At 37.0% G+C, this 22692-nt stretch overlaps 1 protein-coding gene across 2 annotated transcripts in view; it reads left to right on the top strand.

Annotated features, from left to right (window-relative positions):
- ATP2C1 (ATPase secretory pathway Ca2+ transporting 1) overlaps positions 1–22692 on the top strand; it is a 126569-nt gene that overhangs the window by 72279 nt on the left and 31598 nt on the right. For both annotated transcript variants that reach the window (XM_055134604.1, XM_055134605.1), the window contains 8 exons: positions 8392–8547; positions 9665–9733; positions 11110–11185; positions 13671–13737; positions 18844–18968; positions 20014–20111; positions 21856–21951; positions 22195–22284. In XM_055134604.1, coding sequence (XP_054990579.1) covers positions 8392–8547; positions 9665–9733; positions 11110–11185; positions 13671–13737; positions 18844–18968; positions 20014–20111; positions 21856–21951; positions 22195–22284 — 777 coding nt within the window. The remainder of the gene's footprint in view (positions 1–8391; positions 8548–9664; positions 9734–11109; positions 11186–13670; positions 13738–18843; positions 18969–20013; positions 20112–21855; positions 21952–22194; positions 22285–22692) is intronic.

Below are 22692 nucleotides of genomic sequence, written 5' to 3'. Positions count from 1 at the left end.
ATTCTTCCTGAAATGGGGTAGGATATCTCTGGGTTCTCTTTGATAAGAACTATTTTGGAAAAGCCACTCTTGTGACTTACTTTTATGCTTGGGTGTAAGAATTTTAGCATATGAATTTTTTTTTGGGGGGTGGGAACCACATTCACTTTTCAGCATATGGGAAATCTACTTGTGGAGAAGTGAAATTATTTTGCTGTAGATAAAAGAATCCACATTAGCAGGATAGTTTTGTTGTTGTTTGGGGTCCAAATTCAGTGCTTACTCCTGACTTTGTACTCAGGGTCACTCCTGGTGGTATTTGGGTTTTAGGTGGTACCTATGTGATTTCCAGGGATTAAACTGGGGTCAGCTGTGTGCATGGCACACTCCTTAATCTCACTGTTATCTCGCTGGCCCTGATATTAGCAGTTTTAAGAATTAATATATAATTGTTTGAGCATTCAGTTTTATAGTTTAAAACATGACATTTATAGACATGCTTAGGATTTTACCCTTAAAAATAAATGGTATGTCTGTACCATAGAGTATTGAAGTGTCTCTTCAGTGAATCAAATATTTTAAAATTTTGTTCTTTATTTATTAATTTTGGACTACACCCAGACAGTCCTCGGGGCTTACTCCTGACTCTGTGCTCAGGAATCACTCCTGGTCCTACTAGGGGACCATCTGCAGTGCTAGCGATTGAGGGACAGCTGTGTGCAAGTCAAGCACCTTATCTGCTAGCAGTACTCTCCTCTGGTCTCAGTGAATCAGATCTTTTTGGAAATGTGTATCGGGCATGAAGAGACATCAGAATGATTGAAATCATTGAATTTTTCTGAATGAATTCATCTGAATATGGAGCATACTATTTATACATAGAAATCATTCACCATAGAATGAAAAAACACTCTAAGTACAAAGAATGGAGTTTGGAGATTTAGAGAAGGAAGTGGTTGTTGCTTCTGATTTAAGTGAAATTAGAAAGTGCTTCAGACAACATGGCTTTGGAAGTGATAATAGAAAGTCTAGGCAGAGAGGAGAGTAAATGAACAGAAATTAGATCACTGAGTATTCTGATATCTATACTGTAGTAAAATATGTTAAGAACAGAAAATATCCAGTGGATTCTGATTCAGAATATAAAATTACACTTTAGGTATTATTGGCAAAGAATTAAACTCAAAGCTCATGTGCAGCTTGCAAAAGGGTGTTACTTTAACCTGACTACAGTGTGTCGGATATATTGAAGGAGTGGAAAATGGAGTTAGGAACCTAGTTTGAGACCCTGAGAACTCATTAGCATGCCATTTGTGCTTGTTGAAACGAACAGACTACCTATCATTTATAAGCACCCATAAAATTTGGCAGTCATTGTATACTTAATTATGTTGCAAAATCAGTTTTCTTTTCTTTTTTTTTTTCTTTTTGAGTCACACCCAGCAATGCACAGGGGTTACTCCTGGCTCACACACTCAGGAATTACTCCTGGCGGTGCTCGGGGGACCATATAGAATGCTGGGACTCGAACCTGGATCTGCTGTGTACAAGGCAGATGCCCTACCTGCTGTGCTACCGCTTCAGCCCAAATCAGTTTTCTTATGTAGAGGTTATGGAAAGCATGAGGAATCTTAGGAACTATGTGGAGAACATACTTATTCCTGGAATAAAGGACTCTTGTCTGTGTAACATTTATTCTTCAAAAGATAATAGATTGCATTACATGGGTGAATGAAATAATTGGTCACAGCAAATATTAAGAATGTTAGTTTTGTTATTTCTTCTTTTAGTAGGTCTATAAAAATCTTTTCTAAAAGGTCAATACCTCCCTTCCTGTTAGCTTTATTATTTAGTTAATGACAAGACCTTGGATTTTTCTTCCTTAGATATTTTATATACGTGTCACTTGATATAAATTTCTCCAAAGAATTTTAGTTTAATTCATGGAGTTTGTTATTTATTCAAAATGGAGTTCTTCTAATCTATTATCTCTTCAAATATTTCCAGCCCATTTCCTTTTCCTTTTTTCCTTTATGGAGGCCCATATTGTGTATTTTAATATGTTTGCTGGTGTGTCCACAGATTTTATACGCTTTGTCACTTTTATTTATTCCCTCTCTTGTTCTGTTTTTCAGAAGGGCTTATCTCACTTTTCCAGTCTTCAAGTGCTCATTTGAATCCATCTAGTGAAATTATCATTTTTTTATACTTACCTGCGTTAGGAATCAGGATTTCTATTGTTTTTTTTCCTAAGTTTTTTCTTTATTGATATCTGTTGTTCATTCATTGCTTTTTCTAGTTTCCTTTGCCTGTGGCTTTCTTATAATTGATTATTGAACATTTAAGACAGTTGATTTAAAGTCTTCCTATTCAGTGCTTGCTTTTCTTAGGTATAGTTTCTATCAATTTATTTTTTCTACAAATGGTCCATATATATATATATATATACATATATATATATATATATACATTTTTTTTTCTTTTTGGGTCACACCTGGCGATGCACAGGGGTTACTCCTGGCTCTGCACTCAGGAATTACCCCTGGCAGTGCTCAGGGGACCATATGGGATGCTGGGATTCGAACCCGGGTTGGCCGCGTGCAAGGCAAATGCCCTACCCGCTGTGCTATCACTCCAGCCCCCATATGTATATTTTTTATATATGCTTTGTAAATTTTTTGTTGAAAACTTGGTGTTTTGCATATGATGTCATTTCTCTGAATATTAGAGTCTCTAAGATTTTTTAGTTTGTTTGTAGACCACACCTGGCAGTATCTGGGCTCACTCCTGGCTCTGTAGTGAGCTGTTATTCCTGGTGGTGCTCAGGGCACTCTGTGTTGTGCTGGGGACTGAACCATTGGCAGCATGCAGGACAAGTGCCTTCATTGCTGTGTTCTCTCTCCAGCCTGAAAGTTTATTTTTGATTGCTGAGGACTGCAGTGGTTCAGTTTGTCTGGTGATTTGTTCAGGTCCTTTTTAGCAAAGGTCATGTTCCCTGTAATATATTGTCACTAAAATTTTTGTTGTTTTATTTGAATAGTCAGCCATACACCTCTGGAGGCCAGAAGGGGTGGGGTAAAGCTCTTCTTCCTGTCTTTGCAGTTTGTTTCAGAGCTTGGACATTTCTCCAACTCAGAGCTAAGCTGTCTTCAATACTGTCTTCCCCTCTATCTCCTGCTTGCACCAAACCCACAGATTCATTATGGGTACAAATCTACAGTCCTCTCCAGCTTTCTGTGCACGCATCTGGTTTGAGGGGATGCATGCACACAGTTTGCCCTGGTGTTTATTATAGGTCCTTCCAAGCCCTAATGCTTCACATTTTCATTGTACTTTCTTCCTTTCCAGTGTTTTTTGTATTTGCTGTTTGCCTTGTTATGTCCTTGGACTTATGGCAGATCCCTTGATGGGCATTCTGACCGGGTGGGGGTGGGAAATCGGGTTCATTCTCTAGGCCCTCAGGACTGTCGAGCAGGTGAAAACACATAAACACTGTATTTTAAGAACAAGTTCTCTTATTTGCCATTTGCCCACCTGTCAGCCCACCAGAAACAAAGACTTTTGTCCCCGTGACTTCTGAAACCATGTGGATGGAGCATGATAGGAAAACAAAAGTGCCATACGCTTGCTTTCTAGAATTCAGCCTTTTATTTTTACACCTTGACAGCTCTTCTAATTATTATTATTTTTTTTTTTATTCTGGAGTTGTCAGTTTTTGCCAATGATTAGTTTAATGAAGGGATAAATCTTTAGTGCTCTATCCACTGTTTTCTGGGACGTTATTCCTGAATTACAGGTTTTTATATTGACATAAGTGTAGTTTTTAGTGAGTAAACTTGATTAGCTGATTTATAGTTTGATTAACTGATTTATAGTAATTGTTCCCCTTCATGATTTATTACTAAAACGTTGTGGATTTTTCTGTCAATGTTTTTGTTTGGGGGCCAGACCTGGAGATGCTCAGGGGTTTACTCCTGGTTCTGTGCTCAGAAATTACTTCTGGTGGTGCTATGGGGACTATGAGGAATGCTAGGGATTAAACTGGGTTGCCACATGCAAAGTAAGCACTCTGCTATCTCTCTAGTCCTTTTTGTTTGTTTTTTGGAGCCACACCTGGGGGTACGCAGGACTTACTCTGGCTCTGTGCCAAGGTCACTCCTGGTGGGCTCAGGGGATTGATTATACGGGATGCCAGGGATTGAACCTGCTTGGACAAGTGTGAGGCAGGTGCTCTGCCTGGCCCCTAACACTTTGTATTTTTAAGCTGTCTGAATTATTGAGCTAATATACAGACTTAAAGAACAGTTTATATAGGAAATAGAGATTTTAAATTAGCTGTCAGAAGAAATTAATAATGATGGAGAAAAACTCATGTTGATGGAATTGAGAAATATTTTTATTAGCTAAAATCTGATGTAATTATTTGCATTTGACTTTACATGCAAATTTCTGTGATAGTTTAATCATTATATGGCTTAGAAAACCGCTGTTCTTACACCACTGGGAATATTTGTTCTCTGATTATATAAACTTAAGCTCTACTTAGTATTTTATTGACTTTTTTTTTTTAGTTCAGTAACTTAAAAGCAGTATTAACTGAGGAATGCCGTTGGTGTTTAAAATGCCAAAAAGAAAAAAATTTTCTCATTAAGCTACTAGAATTAAAAAAGACTATGGGTAGGTTCACAGTGAGACTTAATTAGAGCCTTTGTTTTTTGTTGTTGAATCTGTTTTGGGCCACACCTGGCAGGGCGCAGGGCTTACTCCTGGCTCTGCTCAGGGATCATTCCTGAGCAGTGCTTGGGAGACCAAATGGGTGCCGGGGACCTAGCCCACGTCAGCCTCTTGCATGGCAAACTCCCTACCAGCTGTACTGTCTCTTTGGCCCGTAGAGGCTTTGTTTTAAGATTATGTTTTACATTGGTAGGACTATTGGAAAATTGGCATTTCTTTTGGGAAATTCTTAGTACCAGCTTTAGTGAAAACCTAAAGAAACCATTACAGGAATGCTGGTCTTTAAATTATTGCAGTTTCATCAGTTAAATCTGTATACTTTAACAGAAAGTTAGTTTTTGCAAGTTAATTTTTATCCCATTATTTACTATGAGATAAAATGCATTTAATATCCTTTTCAGTAATTTGTAGTATTTGTTTGATTGGGCTTTGATTGTTAGTATGATAGAGCTCCTGAAGAATTTAAAATTATATTTGCTTTCATTTGTATAAACAGTAAAGGAATCTTAAATTTAAGGGAGCAAAAGTAAAAAATTTCACTATAATCAGTTAATTATTTTAAAAGATTGTCTCACTTTCACCCTTTCAGGAAACCTTTGTGTCTTTGGCACTTATTTCTACCTAATGTTTTATTGAATAATTCTGTGATTTTTTTTCAATCATTTTTATTTTAAGGTGATATTCAGATTATAGATTCAGATGCATCTTGATTCGTATTATTGTTCTGACTTTTGAATTGTGTTGTATCTTACTCACACCTCTGCCAGAATGCCTGAGGAGCAGTGAAGCCTCATCAGTTTCCCTTGTTATTAGTAGATCTACTCTCTTTCTCCAGGTCTACTGTTTCAACTTTTTGCCATCGGGCATGGAGCCTGCAGATTGTATTTTATTTTATCTTACTTTTTCTCTCATTAATGCAGTGGATAAATGACTCTGACGTCTTTCTTTACAGATGATGTAAACTGTGGCTTTATTTTATGTAATAGCATGGCAAATTTTTAAAATAATCACTCTTCAGTAGACAATTGAGATCTCTGCAATATGATATACTATTTAGATCTGATTTCCCTGACATATTGTTGAAATTTGAGTTTAATAATTTATAAAAAAAAATCAAGCCACACCCTTCCTTTCCATATCAATTTGTACGTGATTGGCTGATGACTGTGATGTAATGATGATGTGCTTCTTTTTCTGTAGAAATACCTAATTTGAACAGAAAAGCTTACTTTCAAATGGCTTTTATGCTAATAAGGCTGACACTGAAGATACAGATTGTTAGTATAGAAAATAAAGCTGTGCTCTTTCTCTCTTTTCAAAAAAATTATTCTTATACTCTTTGTCCTATAGGGGGGCCAATATTGGTGTTTATTCCTGCTTGAGGTTTGTAACATTTAGAATAAAATATCTTCAAAGACAATATTCAGTGTCACCCTCCCAGAGGAGTTATGTAGAAGAGAAATTCCCCTGAAATGTGTCTCAAAGACCCCTTAAAAGAGAGTTTGGAATAAAGTGAATTCAAAAGTGTGGGGAACACTGTTCCAGCAATTCTCTAACTTTGAGGTGTGCATCAAAATTGTTTAGAGGGCTTATCAATGTAGTCTTGTTATTTTATTTTTCCTTCTCTGTGTTTGAGCATGGAGAGGCACTTTATAAGAAATCCAAGGCATGGTAGAGTAATGGTAGTTTTGCAGCATCTGCTGGGACCGCACTTAAACAAGCCCTGCTGGTTTTATACTCCTATGGAGATTTCTATATTTATACTTCATTCTAGTGTATTCTGTATATTAGGAAGCACTGCAGGAAGGAAAGCTATTTAATGCTTAACTCAGATTTTATAAATCTTACCTGACCAGGTAAGTAGCAGTGAGTACAGTGAGTAAGGTTCAGTATACAGACCAGCAACAGTTTCAATTGCTGTTTAGTTTAAAAGGCAGTTCAGGGACTGGGTTAATAGTACAGCCGATAGAGTGCTTGTCTTGCGCTCCAATACACAGTGTCTACTAACATCCACTGATACATTAAAAAGGCCAGATCATAGCTGGATGTGTTTGTGTGGATATGGGGAGAAAGGGACGCTCTTCCACTATTGGTAGGAATGCCGACTATCTGGCCTTTTTGGAAAACAATATGGGCATTCCTTAAAAAAACTAGAAATTGAGCTTCCATATGACCCTGCAATACCACTTCTGGGAATATATCCCCAGGGTGCAAAAAAGCACAGTAGAAATGACATCTGCACCTGTATGTTCATTGCAGCATTGTTCACAATAGCCAGAATCTGGAAACAACCTGAGTGCCCAAAAACAGACGAAACAGACAACTGATTAAAGAAACTTTGGTACATCTACACAATGGAGTACTATGCAGTTATTAGGAAAGATGAAGTTATGACATTTGCTTATAAGTGGATGGTCATGGAGAGTATCATGCTAAGTGAAATGAGTCAGAAAGAGAGGGACAGACATAGAATGACTGCACTCATTTGTGGAATATAAAATACATAATATGAGACTGACACCCAAGAACAGTAGACACAAGGGCCAGGAATATTGCTCCACATAGGGAAGCCTGTCTCATGAGCTTGGGGAGGAGGCAGCTGGAATAGAGAAGGAATCACTAAGTCAATGATGGTTGGAGGAATCATTCAGGATGGGAGATATGTGCTGAAAGTAGAAAAAAGAACCAAACTCGATAGCCTCTCAGTAACTAAATTGCAAACCATAATGCCCAAAAGTAGAGAGTATGGGGAAAATTGTCTGCCGTAGAGGCAGGGGGAGGGAAGGGTGTGTGTGTGGGGTATACTGAGAACATTGGTGGTGGAGAATAGGCACTTATGGAGGGATGGGTTTTCGATCTTAGTATGACTGAAACTCAAGCATGAATTTTTTGTAATTATCTCAAAATGATTCAGTAAAAAAATAGTGATATTTTGCATAGTTCAGTTTGTGACTTTATTTGCATTAGAATTGAAACTTTTACATAGTGAGGAGATAATGTTATGATTTCCATGGAAGCATTTTATACATTTTAAAAATTGTTGCTAATGTATTTAGGATAGTGATGTGTTATAGCAAGAAGGATTTAATAAAATTTGAGCCCCAAGTGATAAAATAATTGTTTTGTTAATATCTTTTATAGTCTTTATTCATATTTTTCTTCCATGGTTGTTTTTAATGTCACCAACAGATATTCAGAAACTTGGCTGTAGCAAAATTAAGAAATAATATTTTATCATAGAGTTGATAGAACTTTATTCAGATAAATGTTCTCCTTCCTGGCAGTGCTTAGACTTTACTCCTGGCTCTATGTTAATGATCATTCCTGGTGGTACTCACAGAAGCATATGTGGTACTGGGAAGTAAACCAGGTTGGTCACATGCATGATGACCCTAACTCTCTCTCTGGCCCCTCAGCTAATACCTTTTCTTACCTAGTTGAAATTAAATTTGAGATTAAAGCTATTTTTACCTTAGGTATTCTACTTTTTGTGTCTAATTTTGTTAACATAACTTTCATTTTAAATATGGCTATACTTTGGTCTTCTGTCGATGTGATCAAAGATTTGTATAACAAATAAAGGTTATTTGAGGAAATATTGATGATTACAAGCTCTAGGTATTAAATATAGCAGAGTCTTTAAACTTGAACTTAACAGAATGCTTTCTGTTCCCTCAGGCTGTGGATCTTTCTATTGACGAGTCCAGCTTGACAGGAGAGACAACCCCTTCTTCGAAGGTGACAGCCCCTCAGCCCCCTGCAACTAATGGAGCTCTTGCATCAAGAAGTAACATTGCCTTCATGGGAACACTGGTCAGATGTGGCAAAGCAAAGGTAAAAAAAAAAAAATCAGAAATAGCAGTTCCCTGTTTTGAATCATTTTCTTCATGGTTCCTACCTCTACCCTTCACTTTTGGCTAATTTTGTGTCTTTTCAAAATATATAACAAAGAAACATCATAATTGGACATGGTCATTGGTTTTATTTGTGAGACCGAGGAAAAACTGTCCCTGAAATGTGGCTTGTGGATAGAAGCATAATTGTATCAGTAAAATTTAGTTCATATGGTGCTGGTTTTAATATTCTGACTACAGGGGTTGGAGAGATAGTACAAGGACTAAGGGGCTTGTCTTGCATGCTGCCGACTTCTGTTCAGATCCAGGATCACATATGGCCTCCTTCCCGCCAGCCTGGGTACCGCCAATAACAAGAGTAGGTTCTGAGCTCCAATGGGTGTGTGCCCTCCACTTCCACCCCTCTCCCCCCAAAAGTCTGACTACCTGTCATTCCTGCTGATTGATTTCAGGTATTTTTTTCCTTAGTTCTAATGTACTATGAACATAAAAGATACAGTTTAGTAGCATATGAGGGGGATAGAAACTGTTAAATATTGAATATAAGACTGGTTCATATGTTAAAAATACTGATACAGACAAAATACAGCCATCAGAATTGAGTTACTAATAAATTTAATGAAATATTAGTCCTTTAAAGTTTTCTTTCACAGGTTGTACTAATGATCTGTAGTAACATCAAGAAAGTGAATTTTTCTGGCAACCTTGGATGTGTACATCAGACACCTTGATTATGAATTTGACTTTAAAGAATGCTCGGTAGCACTGTATCATTGTTGTCCCATTGTTCATCAGTTTGCTCGAACGGGCACCAGTAACCTCTCCATTGTGAGACTTATTACTGTTTTGGCATATTGAATACGCCATGGGTAGCTTGCCAGGCTCTGCCTTGCGGGCGGGATACTCTCGGTAACTTGCCGGGCTCTCCGAGAGGGACAGAAGAATTGAACCCAGGTTGGCCACATGCAAGGCAGATGCCCTACCCGCTGTGCTTATTAATTTTTTCTCGGGGGGTGGTGTTAATTTTTTGAATGAGAGTGGTGATTTTATATGACTATAAGTGGACTTTCCTGTTCTTTCCTGTTTTTCCTTTTTAGGGTATTGTCATTGGAACTGGTGAAAACTCTGAATTTGGGGAGGTTTTTAAAATGATGCAAGCAGAAGAAGTGAGTACTTAGTTTTTGCAGTTTTGTTGTTAAATCTAAGCTTTTCTATTTGGAAAAACAAGTGTGTTATTGGATTACTTCATGTACTATTGAATATTTTATTCCTGATATTGTTCACTTTACTTAATACAATTGGGAGCTTACAATTTGAAAGACTTGAATTGACATTGTTAATTTTCCAAAACATTTTAAATATTGTTCATAGGAGAAAAAGGTTTGCAGTGTTTATTCTTTTTAAAAGTTAACTTTATTATATCAATTTTAAATACTATTAATAAACATTTGTCTCAAAATGTATCTTCTGCTCGATTTCTATCTTTACATATTTTAAAGTAAGGATGGGTTTTAGAAGTAAAATAGTCTGGAAAATAATCTTGATCAAGGATATCAGAGATTTTCTCATTTAAAATACTTACGTATATGGGGCTGGAGTGATAGCACAGCGGGTAGGGCATTTGCCTTGCACGCAGCCGACCCGGGTTTGAATCCCAGCATCCCATATGGTCCCCTGAGCACTGACAGGGGTTTGTGCATAGCCAGGTGCGACCCAAAAAGCAAAATAAATAAATAAAGAAATAAATAAAAATAAAATACTTAGTATAAAAAGTTACATTTTATGTCATTGTCACTGTCATCCCGTTGCTCATCAGTTTGCTCGAGTGGGCACTAGTAATGTCTCCATTGTGACTTGTTACTGTTTTGGCATATCGAATACGCCATGGGTAGCTTGCCAGGCTCTGCTGTGCGGGCAAGATACTCTCGGTAGCTTGCCGGGCTCTCCCAGAAGGGCGGAGGAATTGATCTGGGTCGGCTGTGTGCAAGGCAAACTCCCTACCCGCTGTGCTATCGCTCCAGCCCATGTATTTTATAAATGTCATGTTTTCTCTGAATCTTTTGAATTTCTCATCTATTCTGCCAAGACTCTGGTTGTGATTTATAAGGTATAAAACCATTTGAGGAATCTTGGCTGTGAAGGAATGGTTTAGCAAGAGAGCAGATCAGATTGCTAACAGGGTAAAAGACTTGGGGTGTTAGCAGTTTTGGGATATGGCAAGGAGGATCTGGAAACTCCTATAGAGCACACCTTTCCTTAAAGAGAAGTGTTGGGTGCATGTACTTTTTTAAATGAACAGACATTTTGAAGTGTAAAGGTTTGGCATTCCTTGCTAGGTGAACTTAGATGGTGTTTAAAGTGTAAGCCTCAAAAAGGGAAAAAAAAAAGAAATCTAATCTATTTCCTTGGTGAAGGGATAATCTAACTTTTACCATAGGGAGAGGCACTTTTGAGTGTGTCAGGCACATAACAGACTCCCTGGCACCTACGATTTCTTATAAATTTAGAAAATCATGATAACACTCTTCTCCGTTTTGTCAAGGCACCAAAAACCCCTCTGCAGAAGAGCATGGATCTCCTGGGAAAACAACTTTCCTTTTACTCCTTTGGTATAATAGGTAAGAGAGGTGTGAGTATGTGTATCTCATGTTTTTACTTGGGTTTGCTTTGAGAGGGAAGCTTGGAGAGGTAGTACAGTGAGTAGAGCGCTTGTCTTCCATGTGGCGAATCCTGGTTTGATGCCTGGCATCCCATATGGTCCCCAAGCACCACCAGAAGTGATTCCTGAGCATAGCTGGATGTGGACCACCCCACACGCACTCGAATTATAAATCTAGTCCTAGATATTGTCCTGTTCTCAGAAGATAAGACAAATTTGTAATTTCTGTAACCATTGAGAGTTTCTATGAGCTTTAATTTTCCTTCTAATTTTCTATATAACATGAAAGTCTTGTGTTATAGATTACCCTTTCCCCTCACATATACTGTCATTAACAGTTTGTCACTAAATAAGTGCTCACCTAAAATAATTCAAAAGTTGTCTAGTGTTCTCTATGTGTGTGTGTGTATATATGTATGTATGTATATATATAAGATCAGGCATTTTAGGGCTGGAGTGGTAACAGAGGAATACATGTTCTGCATGCAGAAGGTTCTGTTCCTGACACCTCATGGCATCCCAGGCACTGCTGGGAGTAGCTCCTGGTCACAGTCGGATGTGGCCCTAAGAACAGAAGAACCCCAAAACAGTATCAGGCTTCTCTTAGAGGTTTGTAAAATGATGTAAATCTTCAGAGAAAATAACTCACTGGAGATACTCCTCATTTATTTAGAAAAATTCTTGAGACTAAAATTATTGAATCAGAGAGTATTCATATAGTAAAAGAATTGCTTCATATGCCAGTATAATCTTTGCAAAGCAAAAGTGTCTTTCTTTCAGCATCCTCGTCAGTTTTCAGGGTTTGTTGTCATTAAGAGGTGAATACAGGCTTGCTTTATTTCCAGTTATCAGAGAAACGGATCATTTGGTTATATGTGTGCTGATCCTTTTAAGACCACCAAGTCCCCTTGGTCTTTTTGTACCTTTTTTGTGGCTTAAGATTTGTATTGGTAAAAACTCCTTGTGTAATTGGGATAGTGATAGTGGCGTTTTTATTTAGTTGTGATTCCCCAACCCAATTTTTTAGTAGTTATTGGGATTTATATGCAAATATATATGTTTGCATATATACAAAATATTTTGTATTTAGTAAACTATTGTAAGTTTATGGTTCATACAATACCTACTGGAAATATTTAGTACTACCATCAGCACAAAAGCAGCTGTAGAATACGTAGTGGATAAGACTATCTTCCAACAAGCTTTATGTACAGCATCATGCAGGAGTCCATTGATTGTAGTTTGTCAACCACTGGTATAGTTTACTAGATAGTTTCTTTTATCCTAATAGTATTATTTGGGATAAGATCTCAATCTATCATATTATAATTAGGATCATTTATGGTATACAGTGATGAGGGAAAAAACTTGTATTAAATGTCTGTTATTCTAGAATATAATTCCAAACTGCTTTATTAAAATTTGATAATGTTTTTCTTTATTCCTCACAAAGTAGTATTGCACTCTTTCTCTCCCCTTGCCTTCTTCCTTTATTTTTGTTTTTGGGTCACAGAAGGCAGGGCTTGGCTACCTTATGTGGTTCCAGGGATCGAACCAAGGTCGGCTATGCAAGGCAAGCACCTTATGTGCTATCTCTATTTCTGGCCCTCACCCTCTTTTTTTTTTAAAAAAAAAAAAACAGGTTAAGAGAGTATGGCATTAGTTTGTTTAATTTGGGTCTGATACATTTCTTTTTTTAGTGTTCTTTATCTTAAGTTGTTTTAAATTCCATCCAAGTATTTTCAGATGCTAATGCAATTGTAGATGTCTTCAGTAAGGTGCCTTGCTCTTGGAACCAGGTCAAAAGGACTTTGTTATTTACAGTACAAACATTGTGCCTGTCTGATGATTTACTTACAGGAAGTAAGGCTCCAGTATTCATTTTTGAAAGCCGATAGTAAATAGAGGACTTATATGTTGCATGCTTCCTCCACCTCCTCCCCTCTACTGACCGCCTGCATCTCCACCAGTTGTATGAAAATACTGGTATTGTTTGCTTATACTTGCTCCTCTCAGATACTGCTTTCTGCTCTCTGGGGTGGGTGGCAGTGCTGGCTGTAAAATATAAAGCTGATGATTATGTGCATGTACATTTAATTTCCCCTGCTTAATGGCTTTCTGTGAAATTCTGTTCTAATCTGGTGTGCTTTACTCCTTATATAAAGGGGCTCGTTGGTTGTCCTCAGTTTATTACTGTCTCCCAGTGTTTCCCAAAGTGGGCCGTGACCCTCACTTCCCACCGTGAGCTGGCAGCCTTTAGTGCAGTTGGGGCGTGTTGCCTGTTGGTTCACTTAGAGAAGGTAGATTTCCAGGGAGGTGCTGAGTGAGCTGGGGTTTTTTTAATGGTCTTTAGACTAAATGAATCCGGGAGCCTCTGCCATTCATATCTTCTATGCCAGCTATTTTATTTAAAAGAGAACAATAGCTATTTCATTCTCTTTCAGGTATCATCATGTTGGTTGGCTGGTTACTAGGAAAAGATATCCTGGAAATGTTTACCATCAGTGTAAGGTAAGTTGTAATTGTCTGTGAATTAAAGTCTCTTTGTCTGCTATTTCTCTAGTGGCTGTAACTCATGCTTCATTCATTGTGAGTGTCTCAGAGCTTTGGGTGGGAGAGATAGTACAGTGGTAAGGCATTCCTTACACGTCAGTTTGATCTACACCCCCCCCCCCCAGTCCTGCCAAGAGTTATTGCTCAGCACAGAGCAAGTACTAAGCTATGAGCAGATATGGTCCAACGCCCCCCTCCCCCCAAAAAGAACCTAAGTTATTCCTGCTAATTAAATAATTCAGTATTCATATGTTGAAATAAACTATAGGAAAATGAAAATCTACATCTGTGGCATTGGAGAAAACCTATGCTACATGTCTATTATCAACTCACTTTTAAAAAAATTATTTTTTTTTTTATTGAATCACTGTGTGGAAAGATATGAAGCTTTCAGGCTTAAGTCTCAGTTATACAATGATGGAACACCCATCCCTTCACCAGTGCACATGTTCCACCACCAAGAACCCCAGTATACCTCCCATCCCACCCCTACCCCCTGCCTGTGTAGCTGATAATTTTCACTTTACTTTCTCTTTACTTTGATTACATCCAACATTTCCACAAAAATCTCACCATTATTGTTTGGAGTTTCCCCCCCAAAGTCAGACCTGCTGAAAAGGAAGCATTTGATAATTTGTTTTCCATTGCTGAGAATGAAGAGGTATGAGGTTGCGTGGGGGGTTTTGGATTTCTGTATTTTACTAACTAAGTCCAGGGAAATTTCTGCCAGAAACTGCATCATTGCAAGCTTGTACCTCTCTTTAGTGGTCCTTATAATATGGCAATCACCACGCCCCCTACGCCCCACCAAAGGAAAAGCAGAGAGAGAAAAACCTTTCCCCTTCTGGGGGCGGCATGGAACTGTGGATTAGTTCACAGTCTAGAGACATTTCTGCAAGAAGCTGCTGGTGCCAAAAATAGATAGGTGGCCTCCGGAATCAAGCAACGGAGAGGCCGCACCCGTGCGATGGCTTGGGTCCTATCTCAGCGGAGAGCGGCCAACTCACTATTTTTGATAGAATTATAAAATACATATGTGTATGTATATATGATTAAAGATTGCCAAACTAAAAATTAGTGGCATGAAAGATAGAAACCACAATATAGAAATTGTATAATGAGGAGTCTGGAGTGATAGTACAGTGGGTAGGGCGTTTGCCTTGCACACAGCTGACTGGGGTTTAATCCCTTGCATCCCATGGTCTCCTAAGCTTGTCAGAAGTAATTCCTGAGCACAGGACCCAGGAGTAAGCCCCTAGCATCACTGGTGTGATTCAAGTCTACCCCCCCCCCCAAATTGTATAATTTCAACAAAATGAAAAATTTAAGAAATAGAAGAAAAATAAGCACAAAGTCTTTTTTCAGAGACTTGTGGAAAATATACATTCATAATGGTTAGAAGGTCAGAACAGAAAAGGTTTCGTAAATTAAGATTATAATGGCTAATGTAAAAATTTAATTTAAAGGCTATAATGTACTATCAGTGAGATCTTCAAAAACAAGAACGAGACAGAGATGTCAGAATAATTCAATAAATTTAATATGTGACTAGGATGAGTTTCCAAAGAAACGATACTTCGGGGAGAATGCGGGGGTGGGAGGGGAGACACACCTGGCAGTGCTTTGTGCTTACTCCTTGCTCTGTGCTCAGGGATCACTCCTGGCAGACTTAGGGAATCATATAGGTTGGCAGGGACTAAACAATATAGGTTGGCTGCATGCAAGACAAATGTCTTACCTTGCTGTACTATCAGTCTGTTCCAGGAAATGATACTTCTTGATTCTATGAACATTTCCCTAATGTAAAGTGAGGTATGACTATAGTTTAAAGGATTCTCCAGATGCCCAGCTAAATGGGGGAAAAAAATAACCCATCAGTTTTGACCCATCACTAGACAGTTATAGAAAGCCTGTCAGGTCTGTGTGCAAAGGAAGGGGAACTAGACCTACTGTGTACTTCTTTCAGGAGCTGCAGTTCTCATCACTGCATCTTTTGTTCAGGTGCCTTTAAACGTTTCAACCCACACGACATTCCTACATGACATCTGATACCTTTGCCCACAGTGCAGCAAACCAGTTACAGGTATCCTTCATCTGTAAAATCCTGCTGCACTTGATTGAGCTAAAGTCCAAGGAGATAAGAAAATGTGAATACAGGAGCTGTTCTGTGTTAAATATTTTGTATGTCACAGAGTTATTATCTCTGTAAACATATACTTTCTAGGGAAGGTGAATGGAAACTGTAAGGAAAAAAATTACGTAGTTATAAAGATCCTCTACACTAGGAAACCCAGAGATGTAGCTTCCTGTATGAAAGCTTGAACTTTTCCAAATCTCTATAGAAAGTTTGCCAGGTAGGGGATTTTCTTTATTAAATTGGCTAGTAGCATATTTGACATGCTGCCTGTATTATTAGATATTAGGGTAATAGCCAGAGAACTAATTTTATCAGAAGGGAAACATTATTGTATGAATATCGTTTGAGTCACATTACTGTTAGGTGTCATTAGGAAAGCAAAGGAGTATAGTACTATCAAAGTATTGGAGTTCATTCTCTGAACATAGGCGTATGTTACTAGTTACCAATCTAGTTGATCTGTTGATGGGCAAGTAATCAGACTCTCTTCCTTACCTTTATGTGAACTTCTGCAAAGTTAGGGATACAACAAAGAAAAGGGTGAGATCTGGAGGCACAAGAATGAATGGAACTCACTGAGGTATCTGAAGAAATATTATCCTGAAAGTCCTTTAGGAGGTCTGGGAAGTAAGAGTCATATAGTAGAATAAAAGTCTGTAGGTTGAAAATCAAAAGTTTGCAAGAAGAAGGTAAGAAGGAGCTAAAATATGCTTTTGATATGGTGAAGAAGATAGATTTTCTTACAGAAGCAAAAATACAATTTGAAATTTTTTGCTTCAAGTATATTTGAATTGGGTTCAGTATAAAAATAAAGCATGAGTTTAAGACACCAGTCACTTGCATGTCTGTGTAGGTTACATTTTGGTTTTTTGAGCAGTTTTTGTGAAGATTAATACATTACCACTTTTATATGTACTTCAGGGTCTTTGAAAGGACAAAAAGAAAAATTTTAGTAGAACAAAACTCATTCTGTTAAAATTACCATCAGGGTTCATTAGACTCTTACAAATCTAAATTGCATTATGTGCCATTTACTGACCTTATTTTTTCCTGTCTTGAAACATACCACTATTTCATTACCTTAGTAATTATTTTAATAATTATTTCCAACTGTGCAAGGGATGAGTAAAACAATTGGTAATCAAAAGAATAATGGAATTATTTAAAATGTTGGTGTCATGAAGCATATTATCATTGTCCTATTATCCTTTAATTTTCTTACTATGTTGTCCTCTGAATTACACCATTGTTTAAGAAAGTATAGAAGAAATTTAGAGACCCTATTGTACTTTGGAGGGTGGGGGGAGTGTTCGGAAATTTTCATTTTCTACCATAATGGTGAAGAGAATAATTGACAGAATTTTTACCATTATTAGACAAACCAGAAATGAATGCAAAGAGAGAAGAACCACAGTAGTTTGGGGGCAGTAGGGAGATAATTTGGTCTTCTAAGTTAAATCTCAAACCTGTGAATCTTTGGTTAAGGATATTTTAAGTTTTTTTCAAACTCAGTTTAATATGCGAGTAGTTTATTTCTAAGAACTGAAAGGAAACAGTTCTTCCACTTATTCCAAAGCAAGAACCAGTCTCACTTCTGCTAAAATAAGATAGTATCTTTCATATTTTAATTATTTTCTTAATCTACATTTACTTATACCATTATTGTAATTGGTCTTTATGAATCTTAAAGTGAAACCTTTGCAGGTCTTTTGGGAAATGACTGCTTTTCAACAAGTTATCAACTCTCATTGTGTTTGGAAGTGCTGTCTTTTTGAAGAAAGTGCAGAAACAATAATTGATAAACCCATAAAATCTTTTGGAAAAAGTTTTTATAAGCCAGTATTTATAAGATGAACATGATTCATATTGTTGATGAGAAATTAGTTGCATCCAAATAAATACATGTGTATATACTCATCTTTAGAACTAGAAATTTAGTTGGGGATTAGAATTTAAATGAATTATGAAACTTTTTATTATCCTAAATATAAAGTGAATTAATTACAAAAATATGAAAAGGTTTATTGGTAGGAACCAAATGAACCAAAAGGTCGAGATTTTAAGTCATAGTATCTGTTTTTCCTGATTCAGGAAAGAAAACCTGTGTCTTCTGGGCAGTAACTTGCTATTCTTTCTTCTCTTTAGAGTTCGACAACTAGTAGACTGCCTTCTGATACTGAATTTGCTTACTCTTACTATTTCATTTAAACAGAATCTGAAACTATGTGCTCTTTTGTGTTTGGCTTGTTCGAGAGATTCATGTGCTTCTTAGTATATATCAAGACCTCACTCCCTTTTATGACCGATTCTGTGTTGAATGGACATATCCTAGTCTCCCAGTTATCAGTAAATGGGCATGGGGGTACATCCTTCTTTGGAATATTGCTTTGTGAACATTCACTTGCAAGATTTGACTCATCACCTATTATTGGTATCCATATCTGGATATGAGAAATTTAAACTGCAGAGGTGAAATTAAAAAGTAGAAGGTAAAATTGGTGAAATTTGGGGTATACATCTAGGAGTTCTGATGTCAGTATCTATATTCTTTAGTTTCTGTGTGCAAGCTGGCGGTGAGTAGCTGTCTAATAAATATTAGTCAACTTTGCCATCATTTTGGGGTGTTGACAGTGTTAGTTCTGCATTTTTTTTTTTTTTTTTTTGCTTTTTGGGTCACACCCAGCAATGCACAGGGGTCATTCCTGGCTCATGCACTCAGGAATTACCCCTGGCGGTGCTCAGGGGACCATATGGGATGCTGGGATTCGAACCCGGGTCGGCCGCGTGCAAGGCAAACGCCCTACCCGCTGTGCTATCTCTCCAGCCCCAGTTCTGCATTTTTTGTTAGATTCTATGTTAAGTAGCCAACCACTTGCAGTCTCTGCTGTGGGTGCTATACTTCAGTACTCTGTATTTATTGATTACAGTTTGGCTGTAGCAGCAATTCCTGAAGGTCTTCCAATTGTGGTCACAGTGACTCTTGCCCTTGGTGTTATGAGAATGGTGAAGAAAAGAGCCATTGTGAAAAAACTGCCTATTGTGGAGACTCTGGGTAGGTCTGTGGTAAGAGTATACTTATGCAACGATTGTTAGTTTATTTCAACAGTCATCTTTAGGCTTGACAGTTTTTGTTTTAGAGATTTCCATAGTGGTGCTTGGCTTATGGTAGCGTTGACTCTGATTTTAAATATATTGAAAATGGTAATTTTAGACTATATTTATTTGACATCAGAGCTAGTATAGATGCTAAGATGCTGATCTTGCATACAGCTGCTTAATACCCAGCACTTCCCATGGTCCCTTAAGCACTAGCAGGAGTGATTCCTTAGCACAGTCGGGAGTAAACCCTGAGAACTGCTGAGCAGAGCCCAGCACCCAATAGTAAATGTATATACTCAACACAGGAGACTTATGAAACAATCTTACTGTACCATACAAGGGGAAATGTTTAAATCATGTTTTTAAAAAACATGCAGCAAATGAAGCCTTTTATTATTGTTAAGAGGTAACTCCCACCCCCACCCCACTCAAGGAAAAAAAACTGATAGTTTTCAGTTCTGAATTGTTAAACTTGATTGAATTTGCTGATATGAATAGTAAATAAGCAATAATTACACTGCGATAGCAACTATATATGATATAAAAATTGTGATAACTTTATACTGTGTTACATTTTTAGTTTCTGAATCCCATAATATTTGTTTTGCATTTTGATATTGAGAAAGCAATACCCTACAATCACAAAAATGTCAAGCTTCTGACAAAAATTATAGGCTTATTTAAAATTTTTAAGACTTTCAAGAAAATGTACTATGTAAAGCTATTATATAAAGATAGTGTTGTGTAGATTTGCATTGTACTTAATGCAAATAAAAAAATCAACATTAATCAATATTTAGTTTTTAATTTTATTTCAGAAACTACTTTCAGAAGCAGGCATAATGAGAGAAAGCAATCTAAACTTTTCATTGAGGTTGATTTGTAAAAAATTCAAAAGAACAAGATAGGCTTCCAGAATCTTTGAGTTATTTGCATTGTGAACTTGTATTTCTTCTTGACTCCACTGGGGTGATATATAATGATTTTTTTCCTTTAAGGCTGCTGTAATGTGATTTGTTCAGATAAAACTGGAACACTGACGAAGAATGAAATGACTGTTACTCACATATTTACTTCAGATGGCCAGCATGCTGAGGTACTCTATAGATCCTTTTTTAAGCAGTAGTATTCCTTTGTTAAGAAACATGGTGTTAAATATTTTTAAAGATACCAGTATCTTATCTTCAAAAGAGTTGTAAATTAGTAGCAGTTTTTCTTTCCCATTTCATTCGACCAAGTGATAATCCTACTTAAACATTTTATAGTCCTGTAACTTTGGGTCATCCTTGATGTAATTCTTTCAGTCACTTTTACATTGATTTGTTCATTACCAATCTTGATGGCCTTGCTCTATGTGCAGCTTGAGCCTTCTTTTAGAAACAATTTTGAGCTCGTCACTCTCTGAATTAGTGATGTTTTCCACTATGACCAGGAATCTTGAACTGTGGCCTCAATAGGCCCTGCATGCTTCTGTCCATATTTCTTTTTTAGCTTTAAATGCTTGTTTGCTTGTTTTTAGCTGCATGTATTTACTTCATGGTTTTCTGAGTGTGACCAAATTCCTCTAACTTCCAGATTTTGGTTGCTGTTCTCCGTGTCTAAGATAGTTTGATGCCTCGTCATCTTTTGCAGCTTTTTTTTTTTTTTCCACTTTTTCAGAAAAGCTTTGCTGATCACTCAGAACTGGTCTCCATAGCACTCCATAGCTCTTCTTAGCCTGGAAATTTTAGCAGAAATCTTTTGTTCCTTTTTGTGCTCCCTAGGCTTCTAGAGTTGGCTATTGGAGTTGGGGAGATGATTGTTAATAGTGATACAGTCCACAAGTTAATAAGAGCAGGGATCTTATTGCCTAGCATAGACCTCCCACTAATACTATTTCTTGAAAGAATGAGTAGATGAAGTATTTTATTTTTTTAAATTAGGTGTTGGTATCTTAAGTACAGTTAGTTATTTGCATTGATAAATTTTGAAATTGGGATTTTTTTTCCTGTAGAATTTGTTTTGTTTTGCTTTTTTTTGTTTTGGGCCACACCTGACAATGCTCAGAGGTTATTCCTGCTTCTGCACTCAGGAATTACTCCTCACTGGGCTCAGGGGACCAAATGGGATACTGAGGATTGAACGTGGGTTGGCTACATGCAAGGCAAGCGTCTCATCTCCTGTACGATTTCTCCAGCCCTTAATGCAGACTTTCTAACTGGAATTTTCATCAGTATTTTTAAACCCATAATTTTATATGTCAAACTTGAACCTTTTGTTAATTTCTTCCAGATGGTCTTACTTTTATTTAAAACTTAATCTTTGTTACTTTTCTTTAGCATACTTTATCAATGTTGAATTTTAAAATCCTTATCTTATTTTTAAAATTGGTGTGTAAAATGTTATGTCAGTCTCTGAGCTTGCACGTTTAGAAAGAATTTGACTTGTTTACATCAGTGATTTTGTTTACAGCTATCAAAAAGATTGAAAAGTACTGGTCAGGGTCATAATTTTGACATAAATGTTACGTGTAGTAATGAATTTGAGTTCTTTGCAAAACATGTTATATGTAACTAATGTTATGTAAGTTTTTAGTAGTTTACCTTTTCCATAGTATTTTAGAAGTAAAAATAACTTAGTACATATTAACTGTTATTGATGATAGTATTATTTTGATGAGAAATTAAAATCAACAGTTCTTAAGTGTGCTTTTAAAGACAAATTTAAATACTTTTAAAGGTATAAACACTATGTTGTTTATAAAATAAAACAAATAGAATTTATTTTAGTTTCTTGTTTTCATAATTTTTTTTTTATTACTGTTCTGTTTTCTATTGTTGAACCTACTTTGTGCTCTTTAGGTTACTGGAGTTGGCTATAATCCATTTGGGGAAGTGACTGTCGATGGTGATGTTGTTCATGGATTCTATAACCCATCTGTTAGTAGAATTGTAGAGGTGAGTAATTCTTTAAGGAGTTCTAGTTCATGCTATGTATGCCGGGGTCCTGGGTTTGGTCTCTAGCACTGCATCATTCCCTGGGTAAAGCTAGGTGCAACCTTGAGCGGTGAGCTGGGAGTAGCTACTATACTACATTGCTAGGTGTACTCCCCAGAACAAAACAAAAGAAGAAAGGGATGGTGTTCTTCAAGATGGCCTGGAGCACAGTGATAGATTCACACCTGTGTATATTTCTTTTAGGCTGGCTCTGTGTGCAATGATGCTGTAATAAGAAATAACAGTCTTATGGGGAAGCCAACAGAAGGAGCTTTAATTGCTCTTGCAATGAAGGTACGTGCTAGATCTTTTGTTTATGTAACAGTTGTGTATGAAAGTGGTTATCAAATGGGTATAACTCATGTTAATTGATCTAGCAAATAAATTGGCCAGTGTTATTTAGTATCTGATGATTTAGATCCTACCTTTTTCCATTTGAATGAAATTTGAGGCCTTCTGTTTTGGTGTTAATGGATTTTAAGTGTAGAATGAAAGCTCTGCAGTATTTCCTTGTTTTTATTGCTTTTTGAGAACTAATATATATTCTTCCAAAAATATAGAGCACAGAACTTTTTTTCTCTGTAACTTTATTCCTTATATGCGGGATACACACTTATCTCTAGCCTGTCTTCCTACTGGCTGTGATCTTTATTCTTTGTCAAAGGGAAAATACACTTTTGTGTTCATGAGAATGACTTTCTT

The sequence above is a fragment of the Sorex araneus genome, chromosome 4 (assembly GCF_027595985.1).
Source record: "Sorex araneus isolate mSorAra2 chromosome 4, mSorAra2.pri, whole genome shotgun sequence".
NCBI lineage: Eukaryota > Metazoa > Chordata > Mammalia > Eulipotyphla > Soricidae > Sorex > Sorex araneus.
The sequence above is the reverse complement of the archived record's forward strand: the minus strand, read 5'-3'. Positions and strand labels throughout refer to the sequence as shown.